The 24,788-nt window shown below is 42.1% G+C and overlaps 2 protein-coding genes across 2 annotated transcripts in view; one reads left to right on the top strand and one right to left on the bottom strand.

Annotated features, from left to right (window-relative positions):
• T265_10496 (hypothetical protein) overlaps positions 1 to 24,788 on the top strand; it is a gene marked incomplete at both ends in the record, with an annotated part of 84,104 nt that overhangs the window by 47,021 nt on the left and 12,295 nt on the right. The window contains 8 exons of the mRNA XM_009176881.1: positions 1,973 to 2,108; positions 3,451 to 3,541; positions 4,719 to 4,753; positions 5,820 to 6,041; positions 8,264 to 8,673; positions 10,921 to 11,288; positions 12,684 to 13,076; positions 19,972 to 20,084. Coding sequence (XP_009175145.1) covers positions 1,973 to 2,108; positions 3,451 to 3,541; positions 4,719 to 4,753; positions 5,820 to 6,041; positions 8,264 to 8,673; positions 10,921 to 11,288; positions 12,684 to 13,076; positions 19,972 to 20,084 — 1,768 coding nt within the window. The remainder of the gene's footprint in view (positions 1 to 1,972; positions 2,109 to 3,450; positions 3,542 to 4,718; positions 4,754 to 5,819; positions 6,042 to 8,263; positions 8,674 to 10,920; positions 11,289 to 12,683; positions 13,077 to 19,971; positions 20,085 to 24,788) is intronic.
• T265_15165 (hypothetical protein) lies at positions 5,377 to 6,819 on the bottom strand (the record flags this gene model as incomplete). The annotated part of the gene is made up of 2 exons (XM_009176882.1): positions 5,377 to 5,508; positions 6,730 to 6,819. Coding segments are annotated over 2 exons (222 nt in total), but the record flags the coding sequence as incomplete, so codon positions are not given.

Here is a 24,788-nt window from a genome sequence, read left to right as displayed (position 1 = left end):
GTCCGGATAAACGTGAGATTTTGTCTCTTAAGCCTGTGATGGCTTAATGCCTGTTGGTAGCGTCGCTTCTGGAGGCCCGTAGAAGCCCGAACCGCTTGTTTCCATCTTTTTATTTGAATAACTGCGGAGTGATGAAACCACCTGGTGTTGAAACATTCTTTGATGTAAACCATAGTGGCAGACACCGATACCCGTATTCTTAACTAAGCCCCTTGTTACGAACAGGAAACACCAAACACGTTCAGTGGTCTCCCTTTAGGGCAGCGAAGCACCATTGTTGAGCACCAGTGTTATACTTTAGATGACGATGACGGATGTGGCGACTATTCTTTAAGATCACAGGCTACTCGAAGGACGTTCGAAAAAACCTAACGGTTATCAGGCATCAGATTCAGAGTGTGCAGTTTCTGTAGAGTGGAACCATGTGTTTTAGGAAAATGACAGCTCTGTGTACCATGTTGATGGTTATAATAGACAGGAATCAATTTGGAAATCTACCACGCAGATGTGAAAACGTTTTCTTCGTTCATATACCGGAAATACCACTTCCATAAAAAAGAAGCCTTTGGATTGTGAATACATCGTTGACTGGCTCCTAAGACCCCAGTACCTCAGTGGTGCACTTCGTTAGTTGTCATGTGATAAATTTAATGAAATATGTGTCCACTCAGTAGACGGCTAGGCAGGACTACTGAGATTTACTCAGCAAAACCTCTTAGCTGGTAGTGGGTACAATACGTTGGAAATCGGCCCATTTCATCGGCAGGGATGCGTTGAACTGTTTAAGAGCGCAGGGCCTTTCTCGAGTTATCACATTCTCTGGTTATTATAGATATAAGATCTCTGGATGCAGTACAGCCAGAAATGATGAATGCACAGCGTACTGTGTCTTTGAAAAGCGGGCGTCTTCATTTGCATACCTGAAATTGAAAGATTGAGCTGCGTGTTTTCGAGTAGTTGGATGTATGTTTACAATATTTTTTATATATATATATATGAGTGAGGTAACGAAACAGGGAGCAGTTTTGGGTTCTAAGTCTTTGGCCAATCTCCAGTTGATAAGAAGTCATCCGTGTACGAACAACATTCATTTGAGGTGAACCAGGAGTCAACCTGCGGACAAGGAGAAGGGTGGCCCCTTTGTCTGACCGTGCTCGTTTTTCGCTTTCTCTCGACTGTATATTTACCAGGAGTTGACCAAAGCATGTGGATGTAATTTCGATTTGTTGGGTTATCTGCAAAGTTTCACTGTTCTTGGAAAAATAGATAATAAATAATGGTTCAGCTGCAGCACGCTTTCGATGCCTAGCTGCCATCCCACCCGAAGGAAGCCAACTTGCCCGTACCTAGACAGGATCACGAGATGTATCTTCTGTGGCGACCGCAAGTACGCAGTGCACATGCAACTAATTCTCTCATCTTTGTCTGCTTTTCAGTTAGTGAATGACATAAAACTGTGGTGGGAGAAACGAATCTATTCAACAACTTGCATTCAAAACAATATAGGGCAAAAGTACCATGATAGCCGTAAAAATTGGGTCTCTGTGACTACATTTGCCTTTACATCTGCCCCCAATATTGTACGTTGGGGTTTTGCCATCTTGTTGATCTACCGTTACAGAAAAACGGAAATTCATCCAGTTAATTGACGTAACCCAAATTTCGGATGATTCTCCTCATGTACACAGGCATGGTAGAAAAACTTAAAGGCATTGCCAGTTACATTGTCTTATCGATCCAGGCTGATAGAGTGCCTGGGAGCAACCGGACCGCGCATTGGTTATCGTTCTCCTAATGTTCATGGCGTGACTGAAGCTGCCCAAGAGAAAGAACTTCTAAAAACCCAAGTGTACATGATGATTCGTTTGGTTTGTTCAATTAAGCTAAATATAAACGTTGGCCAAACAAACACAGCCAAACCTAGCAAAAATGAACAGTGTATGTTTTTTTGTTCACTTGCCTGCTGATTCAGAGTACGTTTTCGAAAAGAAGATGGATCGTTCGTTTTGAGTCTGTGCAATCAAGGCGAACCGAAACATTATAAAATCGAAGAACATCTGGACCGATGGTCAATTGAAGGCGGACAGTATTTCGAAACGTTAATGGAGGTATGCTGGTATATACATTCCTGATTTCAAAAAGCACTTGCGTTCACCAGACAAATTCAGATTATTTGATGCGGATTAGAGCATTTTGGTTAAGGTTATCTCACCCAGCTTTGCTGTCTGATGGTAGAGCAGACTGAATCGATCGGGCATATTCTACTATCCCTCTATATATCACCGCATACTGGCTCTTGTTTGCGAGTGACTCTCGAGTGTTTCAATTAGTAAAAATACTTTTTAATTTGTTAATGAGGATTTGCCATTCAAAGCCAGACCAGCCTTCGTTAATAAGTCGAAATTTGTTCAGTTCTTCCCTGACACTGCTGTAAAATTGCGTCGACAACCCAGCTCCCGTTTCTCAACATTTGGTCATCAGGTATTTTTGGCTTGTGAAATTTTCATCCACGCAGTTGATTGTAAGGTTTACGCATCTGACGATACTGAATTAGATCCGGATTGGTAAACTAAGGTCCAGGAGCTAAACACATCTCTATGCGGTGTGTTTAGAACACTGAAGTTCTCCAATTCTGTAACAACACTACTGGAAAACATTGGGTGAGCGTATATTCACTTGTCTAGAGGGCCTGTCGTTGTTGCGACACTGAAGCCGCCCATTGATAAGCTTGTGTAATAAGGTTACATTTATAACAGACTTGTGGGTGCTTCATGAATCTGGGAAGCGAATATCTTCATTATTATGAGGTTGAAAAAGCTATCTGGCTCGCGCGTTACGGGATATTACTGGCAATTCTTTTGGTCACAAGATCTTCCTGTTGCTTATTTTTAGAAAACGAACCACTATGGGGATCCAATCTTTTTATGTGTTAGTCGCATGAATCGGTTCTTCTCCTGAATTTACTGTAATTTCGTAAATACAGTTGTCTTTGGCCGCCAGGACCACTCCGGAGAGAGGCCGCCTGCTAGAAGCAATCGCTTTTAGACGGGCCCTCAGAGTGTATTTGAATTTTTCATAGGAAGAAACCTCGAAGAATAGACCCAAGTTTCTCGGTCCCTTGAAGTGGTCTCTACAGAGAAGGATAGCTGTAAACTTCTTCCTAGGCAGAGTGCATCAAACTGGTCATGAGCAGCAATTTAGGCTTTTCTGGGTCTCACCAACTCGCAAAACACAGCTTCATCATTTGGCACACCAGTAACGATACTAAAGCAATGTTGCTTTACCTAAAAAAAATAGGTGTCGTTACTCATTTGTTTTCTTCTGTTGCGCAAACGACGTTTTGCTCATCAGCAGAGTGTGGAGGCCAAACTCCGCCAGATAACTCTCATTGCAGAACACTGATATTTACTACTACGTGGTTTTCCTCACTTTCATGCATTTACTTTGCAGATGATTGACCACTACCATCATCGGCAAGATGGATTGTTATGTAAACTTCGCCAGCCTGTTGTGGCTCCCAGTTTTACAAGGTCTCGATCGGGTGGGTAAATTGCTATGCACATGTGCTTTTAGCCCATGCTATTTTCATATCATCATCCATCATCTTACCAACTCCTTCCTCGCACTTAGCTAGGTGAACAGCAACGTTTCTAGCATCCCTCGAGAAAAGTTCCAGCATAAGCGTTCAAAAAGGGCTGCTTTTTAGACTGTATTTCTACACTTTCTATGGTGATAGTGCCCGAATCATCACCCCGAACAGCCGTATGTGCCTTCATCTTGTAATATTGATTTTTCCAGGAACGAAAAACCCCGTTCACCGTGGTCATGACTTTTAGAAACAAAATCCAATTTCGTTTCGGAAACAGTTCAATTAATGCACTCGAACTAGAAAGCATAATTATGATTTGGGTAGAAGAATCTTGGAAGTTCATCAGCATGTCTTCTCCGTTGAGAAGGAAATTTCAATGTGGATGTATCAGGCTATTATCTATGACTACTTTATAACTGAAATAAAACAATTTTGCTAGACGTTGGATAAATATCTTGTTCGAGTTTATTGATGGTGAACACAAGCTCACCTTAAATCGGTCCTTTTAACTGGAAAACTCCGAGTCGATCCGATTGGCATGTAGATAATGAGATCATTGTTCTGTATTCTTCAGCCGAGCTCTTGTGAACCGTGTTGCATCCCATCATCACCATCTTTTGATTATTTCAACACGCTCACTCGCGTCTTTTTCTAATACGCAATCTCTAAACCATGAACGTCAACTGAGGATGGTCCAGTGTAAACGTTTCAGTGGATTTTCGGAAGGTGATTGCTTATTCTCTATGAAGGCCAGAAATGTGTAAGAATACAAATTACCGGAAATCCTTACTGCCTACTCAGAAACTGAAATCAATCTGACCCTTGAGAATGTGCTCATAGCGAGTTGGATTGGAAGCCCAACTTCCCTGTTGGCATAAGATTTATTTCTAATCACAGATTCGTCTTTTTAATTTTCTGAATAATTGTCTGCTTCGGGTCCAAACTTCGCTTGTCGCCCATTACTTTTACGCGGGCAGTCCTGTTAGTCTTGGTTTATCGTATGTAACCTCAAACGGTTCTATGACAGATACTGTGAAATAAATCAACGTCTTTATCGTTGTTTTTATTGGTTCATCCTTCCTGATCGGCATCTGACCTAACGGCGCTCTTTCTTGTTTTGTCTACTTAGGTTCAAGTGCCGCCTCCAAGGCGAATGAACAAAATGTGAGTCGAACACACTCGCATCCACTCCAAGTTACTGGTCTCTTTGGCAAAGTTTTAAATGCGAATAGTCCATAAATCATGGATTAGACTCTTTGGACACAGTGCAGTGTCAGAAGATCTATTCCGCCATGAATTATTTGCTCAACCGAAATAAACCTTGTGTTTCAACCCTAGACAAGGAAATTGGGAAGCAATATAATTCATGTGTAAATTCATCAGTACATCTCTGCCAATGAAATTTGAAGAGACGTCGAGATTAGTTATCCTCGATAGGTGAGATGAACACTATTCAGAAACCGCAGATGATTTAGTACCAGCGTTTCGGTACTCTCCGTATCTGTTTGGTGACTTTCACCGTATTAACTGGTCCCGGTTCTCAACAGGGAAAAAATCATTGGAATGCGCTTTGATGCCCGTCAAAATAATTTAGTTTCAGTTTTTGGAACACAAATTGGGACTTGAAAACTAGGAACTTCTTGGAATTGCGGGGTAAGCCATTGTTTCGATGAACATTATGTTTGCAATTTCATTGCGGTCATCAATGGACAGCGAATAGAACAGTCGTTGTAGTCTCCAATCGATGGGTTTACCGAAAATGAAGTACTCTAAAGGCTCCAACTACCTTTTGCGTATACCACTCTATTGATAACCACGCTTGACAAAAGAAATCGTTCAGCTGTAGCACCCTTTTGGTGCCTAACTGTCATGCCAACCGAAGGTTGCACGAGGTCTGGGATACTGCCAGGTTGCCCAAGCTTAGACAGGGAGAGTCGGAAGTCGGGTCCAAACCCTCCGGTCAGTAAATTCGCGCTCTATCTACTTGGGCCATCCCGCCCCACTGCGCTTGGTAATAGGATCACTCTCTCGTTTCCGACCCAAAACACCTTTCTTTCTAGTTCGCTTTAGTGAAAAAGAAAGGGAAAATTGACTTTTAGATACTCAGCTGCATAGTAAGCACGTGTCATCGGTTGTCCATATTTTCGTTGGACAAGTAAAATTACTTTCTGAATATGACATTTGATTTAAACTATCCTTTGACTAAACGATAAGTTGTTTCTGTCTTCAGACTACTATTCCGAAGGAGGATTGCGCGGTTCAAACCAATATGTCGTCCGCCGTGAGCAGTTGGAACGGTAGCCAGTCATTACCATCCCTGTCCTCTGCTCCCTTGGTTGCCGCCTCCAACGGTGCGGGTGAGGCATCCCTGGTTGATAGCTCAAAGTTGAAACAGGATCTGATCTCATTTGCTGACTGGCCCAACGTGACGCGACTCCTGGCCAGCAACCAGGTTTGTTGATATCGACGTCAAGTGGAGAGTTCTTCCATGAGTGATTTTTTCCCGAATGACTTTATTGGAAGTCCAATTTGGAGAGGATCATCAATCGTTGTCCACCTCTCAACATAGCATCTGCAGGGAAAGGCATGTTTAGGCTAGGTTTTTGTTCGACTTAACGTTTTTTGCGTTTTTCTATGAGAGTAGTCATATTTCTCTCAGCACCTTAGCATGGGTTTACGAAGTTTTGCCCGCAGTGAATGTGTGTAGTTGACTGTGGGAAGGATTCAAATAATGAAAGTTGTAATTTGAACGTGCTTTTTATCAGTTATATACGATTAGAGCAGTGAGGTCCAACTCAAACGACAAAACACTTTCGGTTTATGCTTCGGTAGTTGTGTCAGTGCTATTACAAACAAGTAGGTGGACAGAAGGTCAAATCGCGCATTACAAGTTTTACCATTCATTTTTTGATAGACACATGCACTTAGGCGGGAATGCAAAGCCGTCATCGGTACTTATCCTTGAAAAATTGATGCATGTAAACTGTCCGTCAAACAGAATTTCTCTACCTCCTCTGCATTTCTATTTTTGGACTCATCTGCAAATTTGACAGACGTCGGAATTATTTGGTTTTCCACCTTCCCTTGTGCACAAAGATCAATCTGCGGTGAATTAAATATAGGTCTATGGGAAAAATTACATCTGTGGTCGGAACAGTTTCGCTTAGACGAAACTGGCAGGTCAGTTGTGGCGAATGTCCATGCACATAATCAAGACGTGTTGCATTCATCTATATCTTGTGACTCTGTTTTATGCTGAAAAGCAAACCTGTCACCCAAATGGCAGTCTGCGAATGATTGGTGGATCAGATTTCCCAAGCTCTTGAAACTTTCACGCATTCACTCTACCAAAAATGATTTCTGTCGACGGCGATTATAGCATCATTGTCTACCGTTGGGTTTACTTCCCTTGCCAGACCAAATGGACATCTAAAAATACTTTCGGTCAGCAGATTAAAAGACAAAACCTACCTTGAGGTATAAGAAACTTTACTGTTCCCTTTTTAGATCCCAAACGGCGCAACCCTAGTGAACTTAATTTGACACAGGATGGTGAACGTAATAGCATGCTCTTTTGAAATATCTCTAAGATGGGGACGGAAGCGTTGGGGTGTTGTTAAGGTGCAAAACTAGAGTCGACCCAGTTATTTGCTTTAGCTGGCTGGCTCTAAATAGGTATTGTTATTTCCTCATTTACACACGCGCAATTCCACCCTCGAACCCCAAAAATGAGCTCTTTTAGACAAAGACAAGCACCCTAGTCAACTAAGTCCACCATACTTCATAAATGGTGCCAGAAATCGTTTTGGTCATCCTTCATCAAGATCAGTTCCCCTTAGCTGCAAGGTCCTCTCTAAGACAGTCACCGGACTATACTTTATTGCATCGTGGTCGAACTAGCTTTTAGAACAGCTTGCTAAATTAGTGCCTCTATTGTTTCTCACGGTACACTCAAATCGGTTTAATCTCAAGCCAGAGAAGGCGGTCTGCATTCTGATTCCTACCGTTTCGAGGAGGGACTTGAGGGAGGTCGTCCCTATCTGATGAACAAGATCAAGTTGAAAGCCTCGCTGTAAAAAAATCCGAAAGTACACTCTAAATGTCTCACTTCTTTGCTGTAACATGCAGCAGCAATAATTCGTGAGTTGCCTTCTCATCCCTTCGTTTTAAGCTTCTTTGTTAGCCAAGTGATTGGTTTAGACAGCCGTTATCCCGTATTACTTTTCTTAGAAGCTCGAGTCCTGCCGTGTACAGGACTGCCGTGCCCTATCGCTTGACATTTGCATGTTCGACAAAATCCGACTGTGCAGTCTTATTATATATGTCTCTGTCCGAGTATGTCACATTCATGAATAAACTGAAACCGAAGAAACCTATTCATAGTCAGTTGTAATCTGGGGCTTGTATAGAAGCCTTGTACGTTATTCATGAAGGAAAATAAGCATACCAAAATTCACTGTGTTCATACGCTGAAATTTTTATTTCGTTTGATAAATGTGTTGAAAATCAGGCACCCTGTTTGAAAAGAATATTTTGGTCAAGTGATTTAGCACGATTACTCTAATGGAGACTGTTGATGGTATGGACATATATTGCGTACGAAAGCAGACTTATCATTCATTTATTTTACATGACGCTCGTCAACTTGTGTTTTCATTTGCACTGTAAAATCAGGACACGGCGTCCAGTCCCGTTCCTTTTTGTCCTCTCACTGATCTACTCAAAACCAAATCGAACGGCTACGGTGGTCCAGGAGCCATGGAAGATAGACCAAATTGCATTGCGTCCGCATCAGCCCTGTTTGATACGAGTCCGTTCCCTCCGTCCCCGTTTACTCCAACGACACCAGTTGCAGACCCGTTGGCAGATGTTACGCCGGTTCCAAATTGCACCTCTACCAATCCACTATCCGTGCTGTCGCTCAGCAAAGTGACGAAGTCGGATACGTCGACAGTAGCGTCATTTGGCACCGCGAACGGTCTTTCAAACATCTTCAACTCTCCTTTACTCTTTTGCCACAATCAAAGGCCTGAGCAACAGGCGAAAATTACCCACTATCAGGAACAAAAACGGCGAGCAAGCAGGTAGCTTTCTAGGGCAGTCCATAAACAACGCATTATTGATCAGTACGTGTAGGTTTGTCATATCATATGTCAGTCAACTGATGCGGTTGTCGGCTTCATCCGCGACTGCAGTTCTGCCATGAGAATGTGGAGGTGGTGGTCTTCGGCGTTATTTACAGGGGAATTCTGCAGCAAGCCGCTTCACTTGTTTTTAGTTTTTTGTCCAACTGTGAGCCTGATTACTTGGGAAGCGTGGTGTCTATGCAGCTCAAAGCACAGAAGTTCTGCAGAGGAACCTCAGAGTTACATTGTAACTAGGCTCCGAGATGTTGAACTTATGCAAATTGCTTAGCTAAAGTGAATTTCTATATCGAGGCTACATATTCTTTTAAGTGGCTATTGTTCTGGTCTTAAAGCCTAACAATGGATCCACAAATGTTTCGTCACCGGTGAGGGAGATATTTGGGAGCCAATTATCGGGCTCGTCGAACAGGCCTTTTTGCCATTCAGTAACCGTGCTTGAGCTACCAATGTTTCGGCACATTTAAATATCCTCGCAGAACACACTAAAAGTAGGACTATAACAAATGAGGACCGTTTTCTGCGCCTGGCCATCAGGCTAATATTTCAACCAATAGGACACCAGGAAACGGAATTTACGGAAGGAACAGTGAATAAAACACCAAAAATTTCAGAACTTTCGAGGCTCGCTAAGATTTTAAAATTGTGCCGTTGTAGTTTGAAAATTGTTTTTTTTAAGTAATGAAACCCAGCCTTTTTGACTGGTCCGATAATGGCCAATCTCCCACAAAAATAAGAATCTGTGCGTGCCACTTTCGTCGATGCTGAAAATTCCCTTTTCAGCTCCCTAGCTCTCCGATTAGGTTACGGACTTTGTGTAAGACAATATTTTATTCGCTTCCTTTCTCAGCACCCGATTTAAACTGTCGCTGAAAAAAAAACGGTTCATGTGTTTCGGCCTTATTACTCGTTCTTGTATATCCTCAGATCGCAATAAATAAACAGAGGCAAAAAATTAAACACCTTCCATCACCCACCGTATAAGGTATGAAGCACATGCGCACAGTGCTTTGCATGGGTTTTTCAGTCCGTTTTATCGTTATTTTATAAGGGTTCCTGTCCTTCAACATGAAGAGGGGGAGAAAGAGTAGACATTGAGAACTCGTGAAGAATTTATTTTAGTTTTCCTATGCTGCCACTACTTTTCCGTGTAAAGTAATTCCTATTAAGCTGCAAACCCATGACTATCGCGAAAAGCTAGTGCTTTTTTGTGTGGATCCTCCCAAAGTTTTGCAAAATTTTTTTCAGGCCAAATTGAGCAGCCCTTCGACATCTATCTGGTGCGTATGATGATGGAAACAGATCGTAAAAACTGTTTCATTTTGAAAACATTTGAACCTTGATACTTTTCTCCTAGGCGACGACTAACCGACCGCGCAAACACATATAACACATGTAATACATAGACCCAAAACGGACCAGAATTGTTCGGAGGACTACAAACCTATCCCCACGAGATTGTCTATAATCTGTCGGTTGATGCTATACTGTCTCGGTCCACAAGAGTTAAAATATCCATTCTTGAACAAGGGCCACTTAATACCATTCCCAGCAACGAGCAAAGATAGTCGCTTACTGATTTTCCATCAAGAGTGTGATGTGCATATACCATAAATTTATAATCGCATCAGAGTATCACGCAGATATTGATGAACCTGATCGGATAGCTGATGATATATAGGAGGTAGCCAACTTTGAGGTGTAGCGATTATTGTCTTGGTAATTTAAGCATAATGACTGAAAAATCACTTTTAGTACACGAGTTGATGCAGAGGTAAAAATGTCCTCACATGCGCCGAGTCTACATTTGCATGAATTTTCAAACCTCGAATATTTATAGGGCTAACAGGGTTAACCGTCTCTGGTGTTGCGGATCTGATAGATAGATTTTTCCCAGTACCATGAAGTATGGTAGCGACTCTTCTCTATCCACTGACGAAGCAAGCGGGTCGGCGTATCCAAAACCTGGCTGGAGAGTAAGAGATCAATATATCGGACACTTATTCAATTCACAGTGAATTAAGGATATGTTTCGAAGAATACCCGGGTAGACCCATGTGCTTATCTGATTGATTCAAGCATTTGTAGTTTATTTAATTGACAAAGATCTCTTAAACTAGCTTTTTTCCTCCGTAATGGATAGATTTTGTTTCATTTTCTCACTCTCCTGCTCCTTGTTCTTTACAGTGGTGCCGATCCGAAATGTTTAGAACCAGTTCGACTCGGTGACCCTCCGGTTGGACGGGCTACAGCCGATGTGAATAAGGCGATTGCAAATATCGTCTCCGGTGCATTTGCTCCACCCACTCGAGAAACTACTCGTCTCTCAATCCTCCAGCCTGAAACGTCGCCCCCTTCATGTTGTCCTTTATCGAATACACCACAGAGTACCACTCAGATTTCCGACTCCCTAACCAAACTGGCTAATTTCGGGTCTGACCGGTCCCTGAACGACACTTGTATAACCACGACCTCCTCGAACGAAGCACCCCCACAGTCGTTACACTTTCCTCCAATTTTAGACAGTCCTTGGGAGGAACCAGATTGTAATGAAGGTATGAAAGAGTTTCATTCAGGGATCAGTCTTGATACTGGATAATATTCCAAAACTGTAGATCATCAGAATCAGTTCCGTTCAGTTTGTTCAGTATCAGCCAACTATACAGATTCAAATTAAAGATTCAAGTGGAGCACCAGTCTACGTTAAATAGCCCAAATTGGAGGAAGAGAAGTCAAAATTTCTCAGTTCCTTCATTGCAACAATTTTTTTAGGAATCATAGACTGTATTTTATTACTTGTAAGGTTGAGAACTCCAAGACCTGAATGCTGGTTTGCTGATCTTTTAAGCCGGAAAGCGACCTTCTCATATCTTTCACCTGTGGCTGTGCTCAGCGAGATTTTCGCACTTGAACACTAATTTAAGTAAATTCATCTTGACGAGGCCACCGAATCATTAGTTTGGAATTCTGCAGCACCCTTCCATTCTGCGTCCTATGTCGTGGATAGAACTCTCCCAAACGGCAGCCATTAGGATGCTTTTGTGTTTGCAGCTCGCTTGAATGGGTTCATATGCTCACTTGCCGTATTTTCGTCCCTTTGCTTGTTAATAGTAGTACTTTCTTGGGATTTCGCATTTCATTGGGCTGTCAAAATCAATTGCATTTTCTCATACAACACAACCAAATCCAGTAATAAAATTAATCAAAATGCTGCTGACATCCGTTGTCTAAGGGGATTTCATGTTTCTCCCTAGTGGTTTGTCTGGTTGAATAATATGATGTATAAGGCAGACCTGGTCCCAGCTGCATAGGTTGCTCATTCTATCTCAACTTTACAGACAGTTTCAATTCATAGTGGTACAAATGGTACAACATTGTCCATAGTGGATGACGCTCCGCTTGTCACTATTTTGTCGCAGCAACAGCGAATGGCACCAACATAAGAAATATCACTTCAAGTTTCTAAGTTCATGGAATTAGACGGTTTCCGACCGGATTATAGGTGACATCTCACTGGATACGCGTTTGAGGAAAAAATTCAGGCGAGGGTTTTTTATTGAATACCAACTGCAGCGGAAATCAACATTTTTCACTAAGTGGGCGTCCACTGAGCCCACTGTAGCAGCAATTTTTATCTTTCGGGCATTCCTACACTAGACTGCGTGCCACACAGGTCGATGCTGTTGATCACACACCTGATTCATCGTTTCCGGTGACCTGCGAGGTTATCGGTGCCTATGTTTCCACAATTGTGTCCTCCCACTAACGAACAAAATAATGACACCACAGAAAAACTGTCACCAGTTGACCGCATCAATCGGTCAATCGGTATTACGCGCTTCTTCGTCAATCTTTGTAGTGAATGTCTTCTATAATTGATTAGTTCTATTTGCCCATCAATTTTCGAGCCTCAGCCTTCATATGGACTGGTTAAATCCCATGTGTTTCAGATTCTATTCCCACAAACAGTGGCGGTTCCAGTTGCAGTGGATGCAGTGTGCTGCTTGCTGCACCCCCGCTTCCGCTCCCACCCACATGCTGTACAAATCCTTTTCTTCCCCAATTCGCCCCTCAATTTACCCCAAGTCCAGGCGTCGCTTCCCCAGTTATCTCCCAAAGTCAGTCGACAGTTCTGGGCCCTCATTCACCAGACGTGTCCACGTTTTTCTCCGCCGCTTGTTGTGCCCCTAATTCTCACCAACAGCGTCGTCGCGCATCTAGTTTTAGCCGAAGCCCTTGGTCACAGGATATGTGCCAGGAGAATACTCAGATGATCTACGACGAACTGCCTCCATCCACCTTCCTTCTGAGCTCACATAGTGTGATACTTAAGGAACGTCTGGGTAAGCTAACCGAAACCCTATGTTGAGTGGCGATTTTTTTTGTGTCAGGGAAGGTGTATGGTACTGCTGTCGAAGAGTCTGCGGACTCGAGACCAACCTTCCCTTCCTGGTAGTGTACTGTCTTGGGGGCACACAATTTAAACCGCATATTTGTCAGATTTCTCCGCAGGGCACTGATGGACGTGGATAAAAGAATCAGATAGCTGCAGTTTCTATGATTTACTTTACAATGGACAGATAAACATATTTCGATTTTTATTGGTATCAATGATTTAGCTCCCACACTTGCTCGTACTAATGTTTTTCGCAGGTGGAACATAATTTGAAGGAACTAGGAGATTGTTGAGTGCATTTGACATTACTTGTCACTTTGTCAGGCTACTCGTGTTGCCAGTTTATCTACATCTTTTCCTTGAATATGCTAGGTTCGATTTGCTTTTATTGTAAATGGCGTCGTCTGATCAGAGCACTCCTGGAAGAATGTTTGCCAACCCGATTCATCATAGCTAGAGGAAAACCGAGAATGCGCGTTTCGTTGTTGTTTTTTCTGGCGTATACTGCATTGCCCGTGTTTTGGATGTTCTTCATGGGGTTATTATGGACTTTTGGTTTAACCTTAATGTCGATATATCTCTTACTGGCACATTCCTTCTGGAAGGTTTTATTGGAGTGGTTGTGGAAGGTTACATCTCACCCAAATAAGGCATTTGGATGGCCTTCGGTCCACTCACCACTTCTGATGGGCCAGTCGTTACCTTTTTGCCATGAAATTCAATGAAACTGTCAATTGCTGCTTTACTCATGTTACTGACGTCACAATTCGTTCATTTTACCTTGGCAGCTACTCCACAGTGAATCAGTTAAAATCCCTCTGGCTATCCGAGTTCTAACGCCTGAATCAACAGTCTATACTGTATTGTAAACGATACCATGGACCCGTTTTGCATTCCTTGGCACACGTGTCAACGGCGTCCCGTTTAATGGAATGGCATAACTTGATCGGCAGTTCGTTCTGCTGCAACAACTACGCCAATGGAGTTTAGCCATACTTGAGAACCGTGTCACAGTCGGTCAGTTTTGCCCCTCATGATGCATTGCTTACGTCAGCTGGGCTCACATGAACATCCCTGCATAATATCACAATCTACAGTTAGGTTTGCCACTACAGTCGTGCCACAGTCACTCAGTTCCACTCGCTTTGGACAGCGGGAGGTGTGACGTTATACAGGGGCATTCATTTTGTTTTGGAAACTACGCTGCTGAAGTCTCTCCAAACTAATAATAATCGTTCAGCTGTAACGCCCTTTCGGTGCCTAGCTGCCATGCCAACCGAAGGAAGCACGAGGGCTGGGATACTGTCAGGTTGCCCAAGCCTAGAAAGGGGAAGTCGAGTGGCGGAGGTCGGGTTCGAACCACGGACCTTCCGGTCAGTAAATTCGCGCTTTAACCACTTGAGCCATCTCGCTCCCCCTCCAAACTACCCCAACCCACTGGCTCTGTTAACAAATTCTGGAACAGCGACGTGGCGTGATCTCATAACTAACCGTTCATTATGTCCCCGAAGTTATGTCACCCTCGACGGACAGGTCTAGGCCAACGATTTGGAAGGATTAAGATATTATTGTCCTGCGATTCAAGGTTTTTTTCAACTTTACCCAATATCAAGGCTTGAGTTTTGTAATTCGCATCAGTATACAGTGTTGCTAATGGGATCAACATTCCTCATGGGGACATGACAGCCAACCATCGACTTCCAGGTCTTTCGTCCCTTATACTTGGGAACTGTAGATTTAGTTGGATTCGAGGAGTGGTCTGTTCTTCGGAAGCCTACTGTTTATGTTCATTGTTAATGATAATACTGAACACCTGAGTTATATGAATACCAAAGCTGCCGACCATAGAACCAAGTGTTTGTCCCTTGTTTTCAGCTTGACGAACCAAAAGTTATAATTTACGGATAGTGACTTACTTTCGTTCCAATGGGCCACAATAATCACTGAGCTGGCGAGGTAAATGTGAGGAGTGGTGCACCTGGACATATAACTTGAGTTCCTAAGAGTTTAAGTATGTCGGATGGAGGGCGAAAACTGATTACCATTAATCAGCTGGTGTTGCCGCGTAAAGGAATCTTGGAAGTCTTGAAGCCTTACTCTCTATGGATTCGACAGCCCAAAAATGAGTAATATACCCAGATGGGTGTATATAATTTAATTACACTAACCGCTGAACTCGTCCTTTTTAGTAGATTTGCGCAATTAGCAGATGAGTTCCGCCCGAGACGCCCTTCTTGGATGGGCTCTTTCATCAAAGTACCGTTAGGAAAAATTGCCGTATACATTCATATATATATACATATATATATATACATATATGTACATACATATATATATATACATATATGTATATGATCATGTCCCTGAGTGACAGCCAACTTGATGAACACGAGCTCCCGTAGCACTATAATTCCTTACAAAATCGACTTGCGGTAAGCACCTTTTGATTAGTGCCCGGGCTTTGATTTATTTCCATATGTTTGAGAATCTTGCAGACTGTCTTTATGCCAACTTTGACTCGAATATGACTTAGTCGTGTCGTCTATAAAATGTTCCATGCAGACAGTTCTTGTACAAACAACATGCAGTTTGCTTTGTGGGGGACAACACATTATTTAATGTGTTCCGACTACTGGCATAATGCATGGTAAACAATTTAACTCTGCACTTTTGGCAGTTTCGTTAGTCCGAGTTGATGTTTTAAAACTAACCGGCTCTTGTCAAGTGAGATATAAAAACGCAACCTCAATTTTTCTGAGCTGAGCAGCCAACTCCATTTCCTTTGCTCCACACAGGCTGAGTAAGCTTTATTTGATTCTTCCTTTTGTTGTGATCATCATCCGTTGAGCCGACTCACTTCGGGGAAGATCGTTTATTATTTCCTGTAGGTTTTTCTCGTTCAGTGAGTGCCGTATTCGTAAATCGAAAACTACAATATTGCGTAAAGTAGTGTCTGAGATTATAAATGGTGGCGATCCAACCGCGCCTCGTTTGGGAAAAATCTCTTGTTTGCCTTACCACTAAACGCTGAATTATACTACCTCTGCCTACTGTTGGAAATTTCATTCATTGGTGGCCTACCCTCGTTACTTCCCAGTATGTTTGTTCCAGTGAGTTAGTTCCATCATCAGATCGACAGCTGATGCTGTGTTTTAGGTGTTCATATGGTCCATGCAATAGAACATTAAATCCGATTGTGTTAGTTCAACCCCTGTGTGTGCGTACTTTTCCACACAAGTTCATTGCAGGTATTATTGGATACTTCCAACTCCCCTCAGAAGGTCACTTTTCCGTCTTCCCCAATTTAGTGCGTTCCATTGAACGACGTGTGCGCTCAATCAGAGACTTCGTTTAGGTTAACTAGAGGTTAACGTACCTGTTACTTTTCTATCCATTTCGCTCTCCTACTTCATGAATCTCAGTTATCTGAATTCTACTGAACTAGTTGACATTTTCACCGGTACTATGTTTCATCCAATCCACGTCAGCAGTCAGTTTGTACTTGCACAAGCCGTCCCACTACCTGTTGTTCCCAACTGTCTAAGGTGCCCCCAGCATCACAAATTGTTTTGGCACTTTCTGATGCGAATCATTGCTATTTAGCCATCGCTTGAGACAAAAAAGTGCGATGAAATCAAATCCTCACGCCCCAATGACGCGGGAGTTTGAATAGGGTTATCTGCAAATGTGGAAACATCCTGCACCGTGTGAACTGTTCACGTATGAGATTCCAACCGGTGTATCATAGTGAAAATTACAATCTTTGCAAAATTATTGTTATTCAGTTGTTTGTCCAATCGTTGCTCCCAAATGCAGTTTAGTTAACGCAGAGTTAGCGTGGAAAACTGCCGTCCTCTTTTAACATACGGTCTTTCAACATGAAATGAGTATGTACAACAGCACAGATAGTGTGAAGACCGATAAGACACTAGTTAAAATATCATAGAATATCTTGTGATTATACGAAGTGTCACGTTAATATCATATTGTAAATATTGCATGAATGAGTCTGCTTTAAACAGTAATGTTCAATTACCTTGGTCGGCGTATCTTGTTAACCCTCGCCAGTGATATTCACTAGCGATATATACCATCACGATGGGTTTATAGGCAGCTGATTCTGAATAAGTAAGCGATTATTGTATGGTCTTTATATATGTTGGAAGTTAGAAAGATACTAACGAACAAAAACACAGAAATAGGTAGCGCACATGTAATGACTCGAGTGAATCGATCACAACAGTCATTGACAGAGGCCACTAGCGCCGACTAGCGGTTACAATCCACCAAAACTTGGCTCAAAGAGATCAAGGGAAATCGGGAAGAATGTCTTGTATAGCTAACAGACGATTACTGACGGTCTGGTTAACTGGGACAGTGAGTCAATCGAAGTTGAAATGTAATCTAATCATTAACATAACTATGTGTCGACTTCAACGACCACTTCAAGCTATCTTATTTAAAACACGCGGGAATGAGAAGGTTTCCTGTCAGACGGTAATCTGCGTGTAGAAGGAAACAAGGTTAACAGAAGCCGAAGTGGTAATGTAATATCCAATGGTGAAAAAACAAATCTGGTTTACTGTGATACCAGCATGAATGTGGGGGTAAAGGGAAGCGTTTCCAGTTGATGTTACCTAAGATTTATATGAGTAGTTTTCGTGATACAAAGTGACAATACTGAATAGAAACAGGCTATAAATTATTGCCTAATGATGCGATACAGTCACATCTTTTCGGAGTAGTAACGTGTCCATGGATGGCCGTGGTTAATATACCACAGTTTTAATTGATGCGATTACCTAACTGATTGTCCATTCTTCAATCCTCCAAGAACGTCAGGGAAAATTACGGCGGGAAAAGTGGATGAGGAGGCAAGGATCCCTATGCCTTGGTATATAATTTTTGGCGTACTGGCGAATTTAAGGAAGCATGGTGCCGAAACAACTCTTTCATATCATTAAAAAATATCTCAGCTCTGCACCCAATTCGATTAGGCCGTCGTGGCGTTCGGGATGTCCACAACGTGTGCAATACTCCTACGAGTCTGCGCAAATACTCGCAATATCTGCTAACCAACTAATCTGAAACGGACTTGTTCCCAATTCGAAGACTGCACACTGGAAGAGGACATAGGTGTGCACGAATTATTGTTAACCATAATAGTATGGCGTGCACAGTATTTCTTTGAAGTTTGTGTTGCCCATGAAAAGATCGCCCTTGTGGTCTGGAAATCACCACCGCAATTATTTCCCGGATTGCCAAAACAGTACACTCATTTTGAGCTCGCTGACGCTACATCTTTGAGAGTCTGCTTCACATTTCATACATAATCTTATCTATAAGACCAAGAATTCCTCATCGTTTTCTTACATCGAAACACCTGATACTAGGTGATATCTATTGCCCAATACGAAATCGTGTTTGCACTCGCTCTACATTGGAAGCATGTTTTGTAGCTTTTTATTTCTCTTCTGTCAAGCAGAGCGAAATAACAAGTCGGTAAAAATACTTGTAGGGGCCAGTGGCATATAAACGCTAGAAATATAAAATAATATGGCCATCACTGATCGTATAAAACATAATTCTAATAATTCACCTGGTGAATACGGCTAAATGCGCAAGAGTCGAAAAATCTTGTTGATTGCCACATGCATTACAATCAATGCGCGAAGCTGTATCAGGGTGTTTTTGTGATAGCAACAACTTGTTCTCGAGTCAAACAACTGTTAATATGTTTTTTCTCCAAGTTAATATTGTAATATTTAGCACACTCACAAAAACGCGAGCATACTGCTATGTACCTGTCTTCTCAGAAAAGGTTGTTTTGCTCCATGTTAGCATACAATTACATGCTTTTGTGCCATCACGGTCGATTCCGTGTGGCACTGTATCATCTGTTTGCGTGCCTTCTGCGTCTGTTGCGCATGTAGTCTGGTTATAGTTGATATTTCCGTCGGATCGCGGATGGTTCTGGGTTTTTGTCCGCTATCCTTGCTCCGCAAATAGCATCCTCCACCAGGTCACATTCGTCGGTGTGGTCTAACGGAACAGATGCACCTATTTGTGTCATTATAGCATTTTAAGTTATCTCAGTTAGCTTCACTGGTTGTACGTTTGATCGTGTACCGGATGGGACTGCGCTTGCGTTCCAGACAAGTGTGCTGATCTAGGGGCATTCGCACGAACGCTCAGTTCAGTTCAGTTCATTTTATCAACCTAATAGATGATACAATTTATCAATGTAACAAGGGTACATTGGTTCCAGCTGCTGCGCTTTCAATCACCGACACGTTAGACAGTGTGGGGAATACAGTTGACCATTAGAGGTGACATGTTCAGTTAGTTCGGAAACTGTATACTAACGCACTGCACGAATGTGACGTTTTTTTGGTTACTCTAACAGTGTTATAAACGAGTGTTTTTCGAAGACGTTGATGCAAAACATTCCTAAAGTTCGAGGGATTACGTGATTTCGATATCACGCTTTTCCTTGTGGAATGTCTATGTATGCGATGGTACCGGTCCTCTATATATACAACCTCGCTTATTCGCCCAGTCGGCAGAAGGCTAATGATGTTTCCTTAGGAAAGCTGTTATTAGTCTGTAGGTACAGGTTGTCTGGCTAGACCGAAACAAAGCCTACGGCAGGATGCCTTATCCACGCCTGTGTATGGTTATTCATTTTATCTCTCCGACACACAAAAGACAGTTACTTCATCTCGCTTGTTTAATTGCCCATATTGGATACTCACAGTTTTTTTAATCAAATCCACTAGTTTTATAGGACTGCTAATTCATGGGATTAAACTTAAGTGTGCCTGTCTAATTTATTACCCCAGGTGGAGGAAATTTTGGGCACGTTGTGAAGGGAGTTTATCGCACACCAACAGGTCAAGATATCCCAGTGGCTGTAAAAACACTGAAACCGGATCAACTTGCAAATACTGGTGAAGTAAGTGCACTTTTTTCAGCGTGTAACATTTACTCTCAATGATTTTGCATATCTTAATCCCGATAAATATATCCACCATGACTAAGAACGCATAGACTGTAGTCATGTGGTGTGGCCTCGTCAAGCGTATATGGGTAAAACTGTGTTCTACTTCTCCAGACTGTTCCTATGACTATTCACTTAGTAGCCAGTATAAGCATTCAAATGAAATGACGTACCCTGTGAGCGTTAGTGCTAAATACATCAGTCACCAGATGATACTCCCCAGGAAAAGAGTTCACTCTTTACGAAAGTTGTTAAACATATTTTTCGTCTGCCGGAGTTAAATGACAATTTTGACGTTGAGGATGGTATATATGATGAGAACAGTGAATATAATGCTTACTTTGTAGTGCGGAACTCAACTGCGAACTGGGTGGAGAAAAGTTATAGGAAGAAATGAATCTGTGCACACTTTTGCTTTGTTTGCATATTCGGACGATCTGAACCTTTACCTCGTCTCGGATGTAACGCATAAGACTCCTCGTCAGTTAGACTACCAAAATGATGTGTCAATCACGTTTACTACTCAAGCGCAACAATATACGTGAGGCATCATCAGTGATAGCTCAGTTTCCTTACTGTGAGGGGAAATCAGTCGTTCCATTGCTCTCCTAGGCTTCTTTTTTCGTTGGCATCTTACGTGCATACAACTCGTACTTCTACTAAAGTCTCTTACTTTCTATAGGAATACACATTTGCCGGATAAGCTGCAAACACATGATTGTAGCGGGCAATGGAGTGTGCGTGATACGCAGAACCTATAGCATTAAACAGTCTTTTGACCGTTTCGCCGCGTGAACCTTTTGTGAGAACGGCGCTAAATTATGGCAGAGGGCCTTAATTTTTGTATCCTGGCTTCAAGAAATTGTCAGTTGGCTTGCTGTGTACGTTTCGGTTTCATTATCCGAGCAGTTAAGGTGCATAATATCCAAACAGACTCACGGTAATGTTTTCATAACCATGTAAATAAATCATCTACCTTGTATTTGCAAAACGTTCAGTCTAATACAGCCTAACTACAACGGGGCGCCGATCATTCTGGACTAATAAGAGGACGCTAACAAGGAAGCCAGAAATTTGAGCGCATTTAGCTCTACTGATGACACTTCAGAGTCTCAAGTTACACTGCGAGTATTCCTACAAAAGGCACACCAACAACGCTGTGAACATAATTTTTTCTCATGTACTTGTAATAATTGTGGGTTTCGGAGTCCTCAACAGTCTGTCTCAGAAAACGGTAACCGTCAGCAAACGTTTCGAAAGTCCAACGTAGTGGGAATCATGTTGCAGCAAACGAAGCCTCACATGTGCTCATATGAATGTATATTATGCTTGTTTTCGCCTACAACTTATCACAAAAGGCATGTGTTTCTCTTTGGTACTGCAGTGCAGAATATTCTCTGTCTTGAAAGAGGACTCTTGGAAACTTTCTGAGGAAAGCCCGAGCACAGTGTCACGAATGCAAGAGTGCAGAACAAAGCGTCAAATTTGTTTTTGTGTTACGTAATAGGCACTGACATTTGTTCAATAATTTGTTTGTGTTCAGTATACCTATATTTCACTGTTAGGGTATTTTGATTGAATTTACGTGTCGTTTTTCGAAAACTGCATCAAGTTGACAGGGTTTCAGAACAGAGCAACACATAGGGAGGGAGGTATGTTTTCCTTCTGGAAGTGTAACGCAACTTGTGAACTGCTTAGGAAATCAATCAACTCGTTGAATTTCAAGTCGTTTTTGTAATGAGCTCGAATGAATAGCATTTTGAAAGAAAGCCTGGAATTCAATGGACATATCTTTGTTAGCTTTGCTTGTCTCCGCTAGCGCCAAGCAATCACTTGTGGAAGCGACGACTGTCACGGAATGAATAACTTCTGCGCCTAACTTGTCTTATTCCCCCATTGGTTCCATTCCACCACCCCATACTGAGTCGTTTCAACCCTAATACGTTTTCACCTCGATGTCCATACACAATGGAACCTACAACCACTCGTACTCCCCCAGGCACAGAGCGAATGATGATGGCCAACCCATAACAGATGGCCAACGGAACTTCGTTCATTTGAACTCATCCTCCAGTTAAATTGGATTTGAGACTTATCTAACGGCTCAGTACACGTTCTCGAGTTTGATCATTTGAAAAACGAGCATTCCATACAAATTAGGTGGTGGGTGCGGAAGTCTATTCCAATTGTTAACACACGCTGGCTTCTTAAGTGCTCGTTTTTCGTTTTACAAAGACTGTAAACAGCAATGTCGACAAAACAATCTGAGAGAGTACAACACTTCCCTACGGGCTGCATCGTGGGAAGCTGTCAGTTCATGCTGAATAGCTGAGGGAGACTGCTGCTGTTTCCTTATCATTTTACTAATGTAATCATGCCGTGTATAAACAGGTATGGTAAAGACGGTAAACGTAGCTGGTGTTATTACGGTAAAACAACATTTGATCAGGTCACGAACATTGAAACCAAATATATCAGAAAGATTTCGGTGTCTAACCGCGGGAAAACTAAAAAAGACGGATGGCCATTGGGATGTACTGTGTGGGTACCGAGTATTTTTTAGTCTTGCAAACCTATGGATCGAGTTGCCATCTATTGGCAACGTAAAACGCTAACTGCATCTAACCTAGGGTTGGGCCATTACCTGGATCGTTACATATCAGAAAGAGTTTTGGGGAACTTGGCTCACGTTTACCCATAAATTTGGATAATAGGGGTGGTTTATGGCCTTTGTCAATCAAATGGCTACCAAATAAGAATTAGTAATACGACTGGCTAGAAAAGAAGAGACTATATACATTCTTTCAGCATGTATTCTGTGTATCATTCATATTTACTTAGATAAAAGGTATGCTCCGTACCGCTACCAGGAGATTTATTCACTAGGAAGAGCGTTTTGTATCCTCACTGTATTGACCCAATCACTGCACAATTTGCTCCGTAGATTCATACTTTTTAGTAACACAATTCGGCGGGTACATGCAGCACATAACCACCTACTGTCTGTCTACTGGATGCCCCGCTACCTTACAATGTGTTGGAAACACATCTCTCACGCTCATCTGATTTTTTCGTCTTCTTTCCGCTTAGGTGGTACATCTCCCCTCGAGGATTTTGAAATTTCGGAAAACCAATTTACGAACCTCACGCTTTGTTAAGTACCTAATAACCCGCCAAATTATCGCTCACCTTTTGAAATTTCATCCCCATATCCATTATTTTAACACATTAGGGCTAAAATGAGAAGTCGGGCAGAGGGGGATGTTTTAGTACGTTCTTCTTAGGAGAAACAGGTCGTTTTATGTAATGTTGGGTCACTGTATGGTAAAACTCTCGGGCGCGTATGGAGTTTTGAATAAAACAGTTTCCCATTTAATTGCGCTTGAATATTAAAAAATTGGGTGGTGTATAAAACTGTTGGACGGTGCTTGGTGTAACTGCCGAATTCTCCGGATCATTGAATTAACCTCACCTTCTCATAACCAATGTTCCCTCAGAAGATGAACAAAATACTTCACATCTAGTTATGTATATATATATATATATATATATAGAGAGAGAGAGAGAGAAAATACAGTGAAATCTACTAACCATAAACATGAGCCGTCACAGAGTCTTATTTGTTAATACTTAACTCCCCAAACTAAACTGGGTGTGATTACATAGTTCATGCTTGTGGCAACGAAGCGAATGCAGACATATTGCTCGGTAACATCCACTCTTTTAACTATATCAGCAACTGAAGTGCAATGATTTCTATCCTTGCATTTCGCCTTTCCAACGCTATTCTGCTTTTTTGGCATCATAAATTACCGGGAGGAATGCTAATTAAGTTCCCTTATTCGAATTTGGTGAGACGAGCTTGGTGGTCATCTCACTACCCTCTTTTGTATATGGCTGCGCATCGGAAGAAGTAATTAGTGGTCGCAAATAATCCGTTTTCGGAGAATGCATGCGAATTCGAATGAGACCAAAAAATGCCATATCAGCGATGCGCCGTGGCATCGATCTCCAATGACGTCGTACAACTATAGGGTGAGTGAGGATACTTCCAAAGTTACTAGCGAAGGAGACAGGTGCAATGACGTGGATTGTGGTAGCCGTGTTATCCAGACATTATCACGCAAACCACCCAGAATACTATTGGAATTCCTCGCTTAGTATCACGTGCATCATATACTGTTTGTTTTCCGAAGTACCTTATGCGTTCCCGGAGCCTAACACTTGGATTTTAATTTTTTGGTACCACATTTGAGGAATTTTTCTCTCTGCAACTGGGTTAGGGCCAAAAATCTGTTTTTGTTGGGTACGACCCACCTATTTGTTGGAAGCAAACTAACTTTTCAAGTTTGGCGTCCCTGTAATTAGACCCCAGAACTCGTTGAGCTGTCCCTCCGAGACATGACTAACAAGGGTAATATCTGATGGCTAACACCCGTCGAGGTTAATTTTGAATCTACTATGTCGGCTGAATAAAAAAAAACCTTGATTTAGGGAGAGCTGTGAAATATATTCGCTTGGTGTGACTTGTCTTGGCTTTTTGATTCAACAACACAACTTGCAACGTGAAAAGACAAAGCGTATGTGTTGTGAGCTCCTGGAGACAACACCAGTTTGCTTATATTTGACTCATTTGCCATCCACTTAAGTGAGGTGGTC

This window comes from Opisthorchis viverrini (assembly GCF_000715545.1).
Source record: "Opisthorchis viverrini unplaced genomic scaffold opera_v5_375, whole genome shotgun sequence".
Classification (NCBI taxonomy): Eukaryota; Metazoa; Platyhelminthes; class Trematoda; order Opisthorchiida; family Opisthorchiidae; genus Opisthorchis; species Opisthorchis viverrini.
This window is presented reverse-complemented; position numbering and strand designations above follow the sequence as displayed.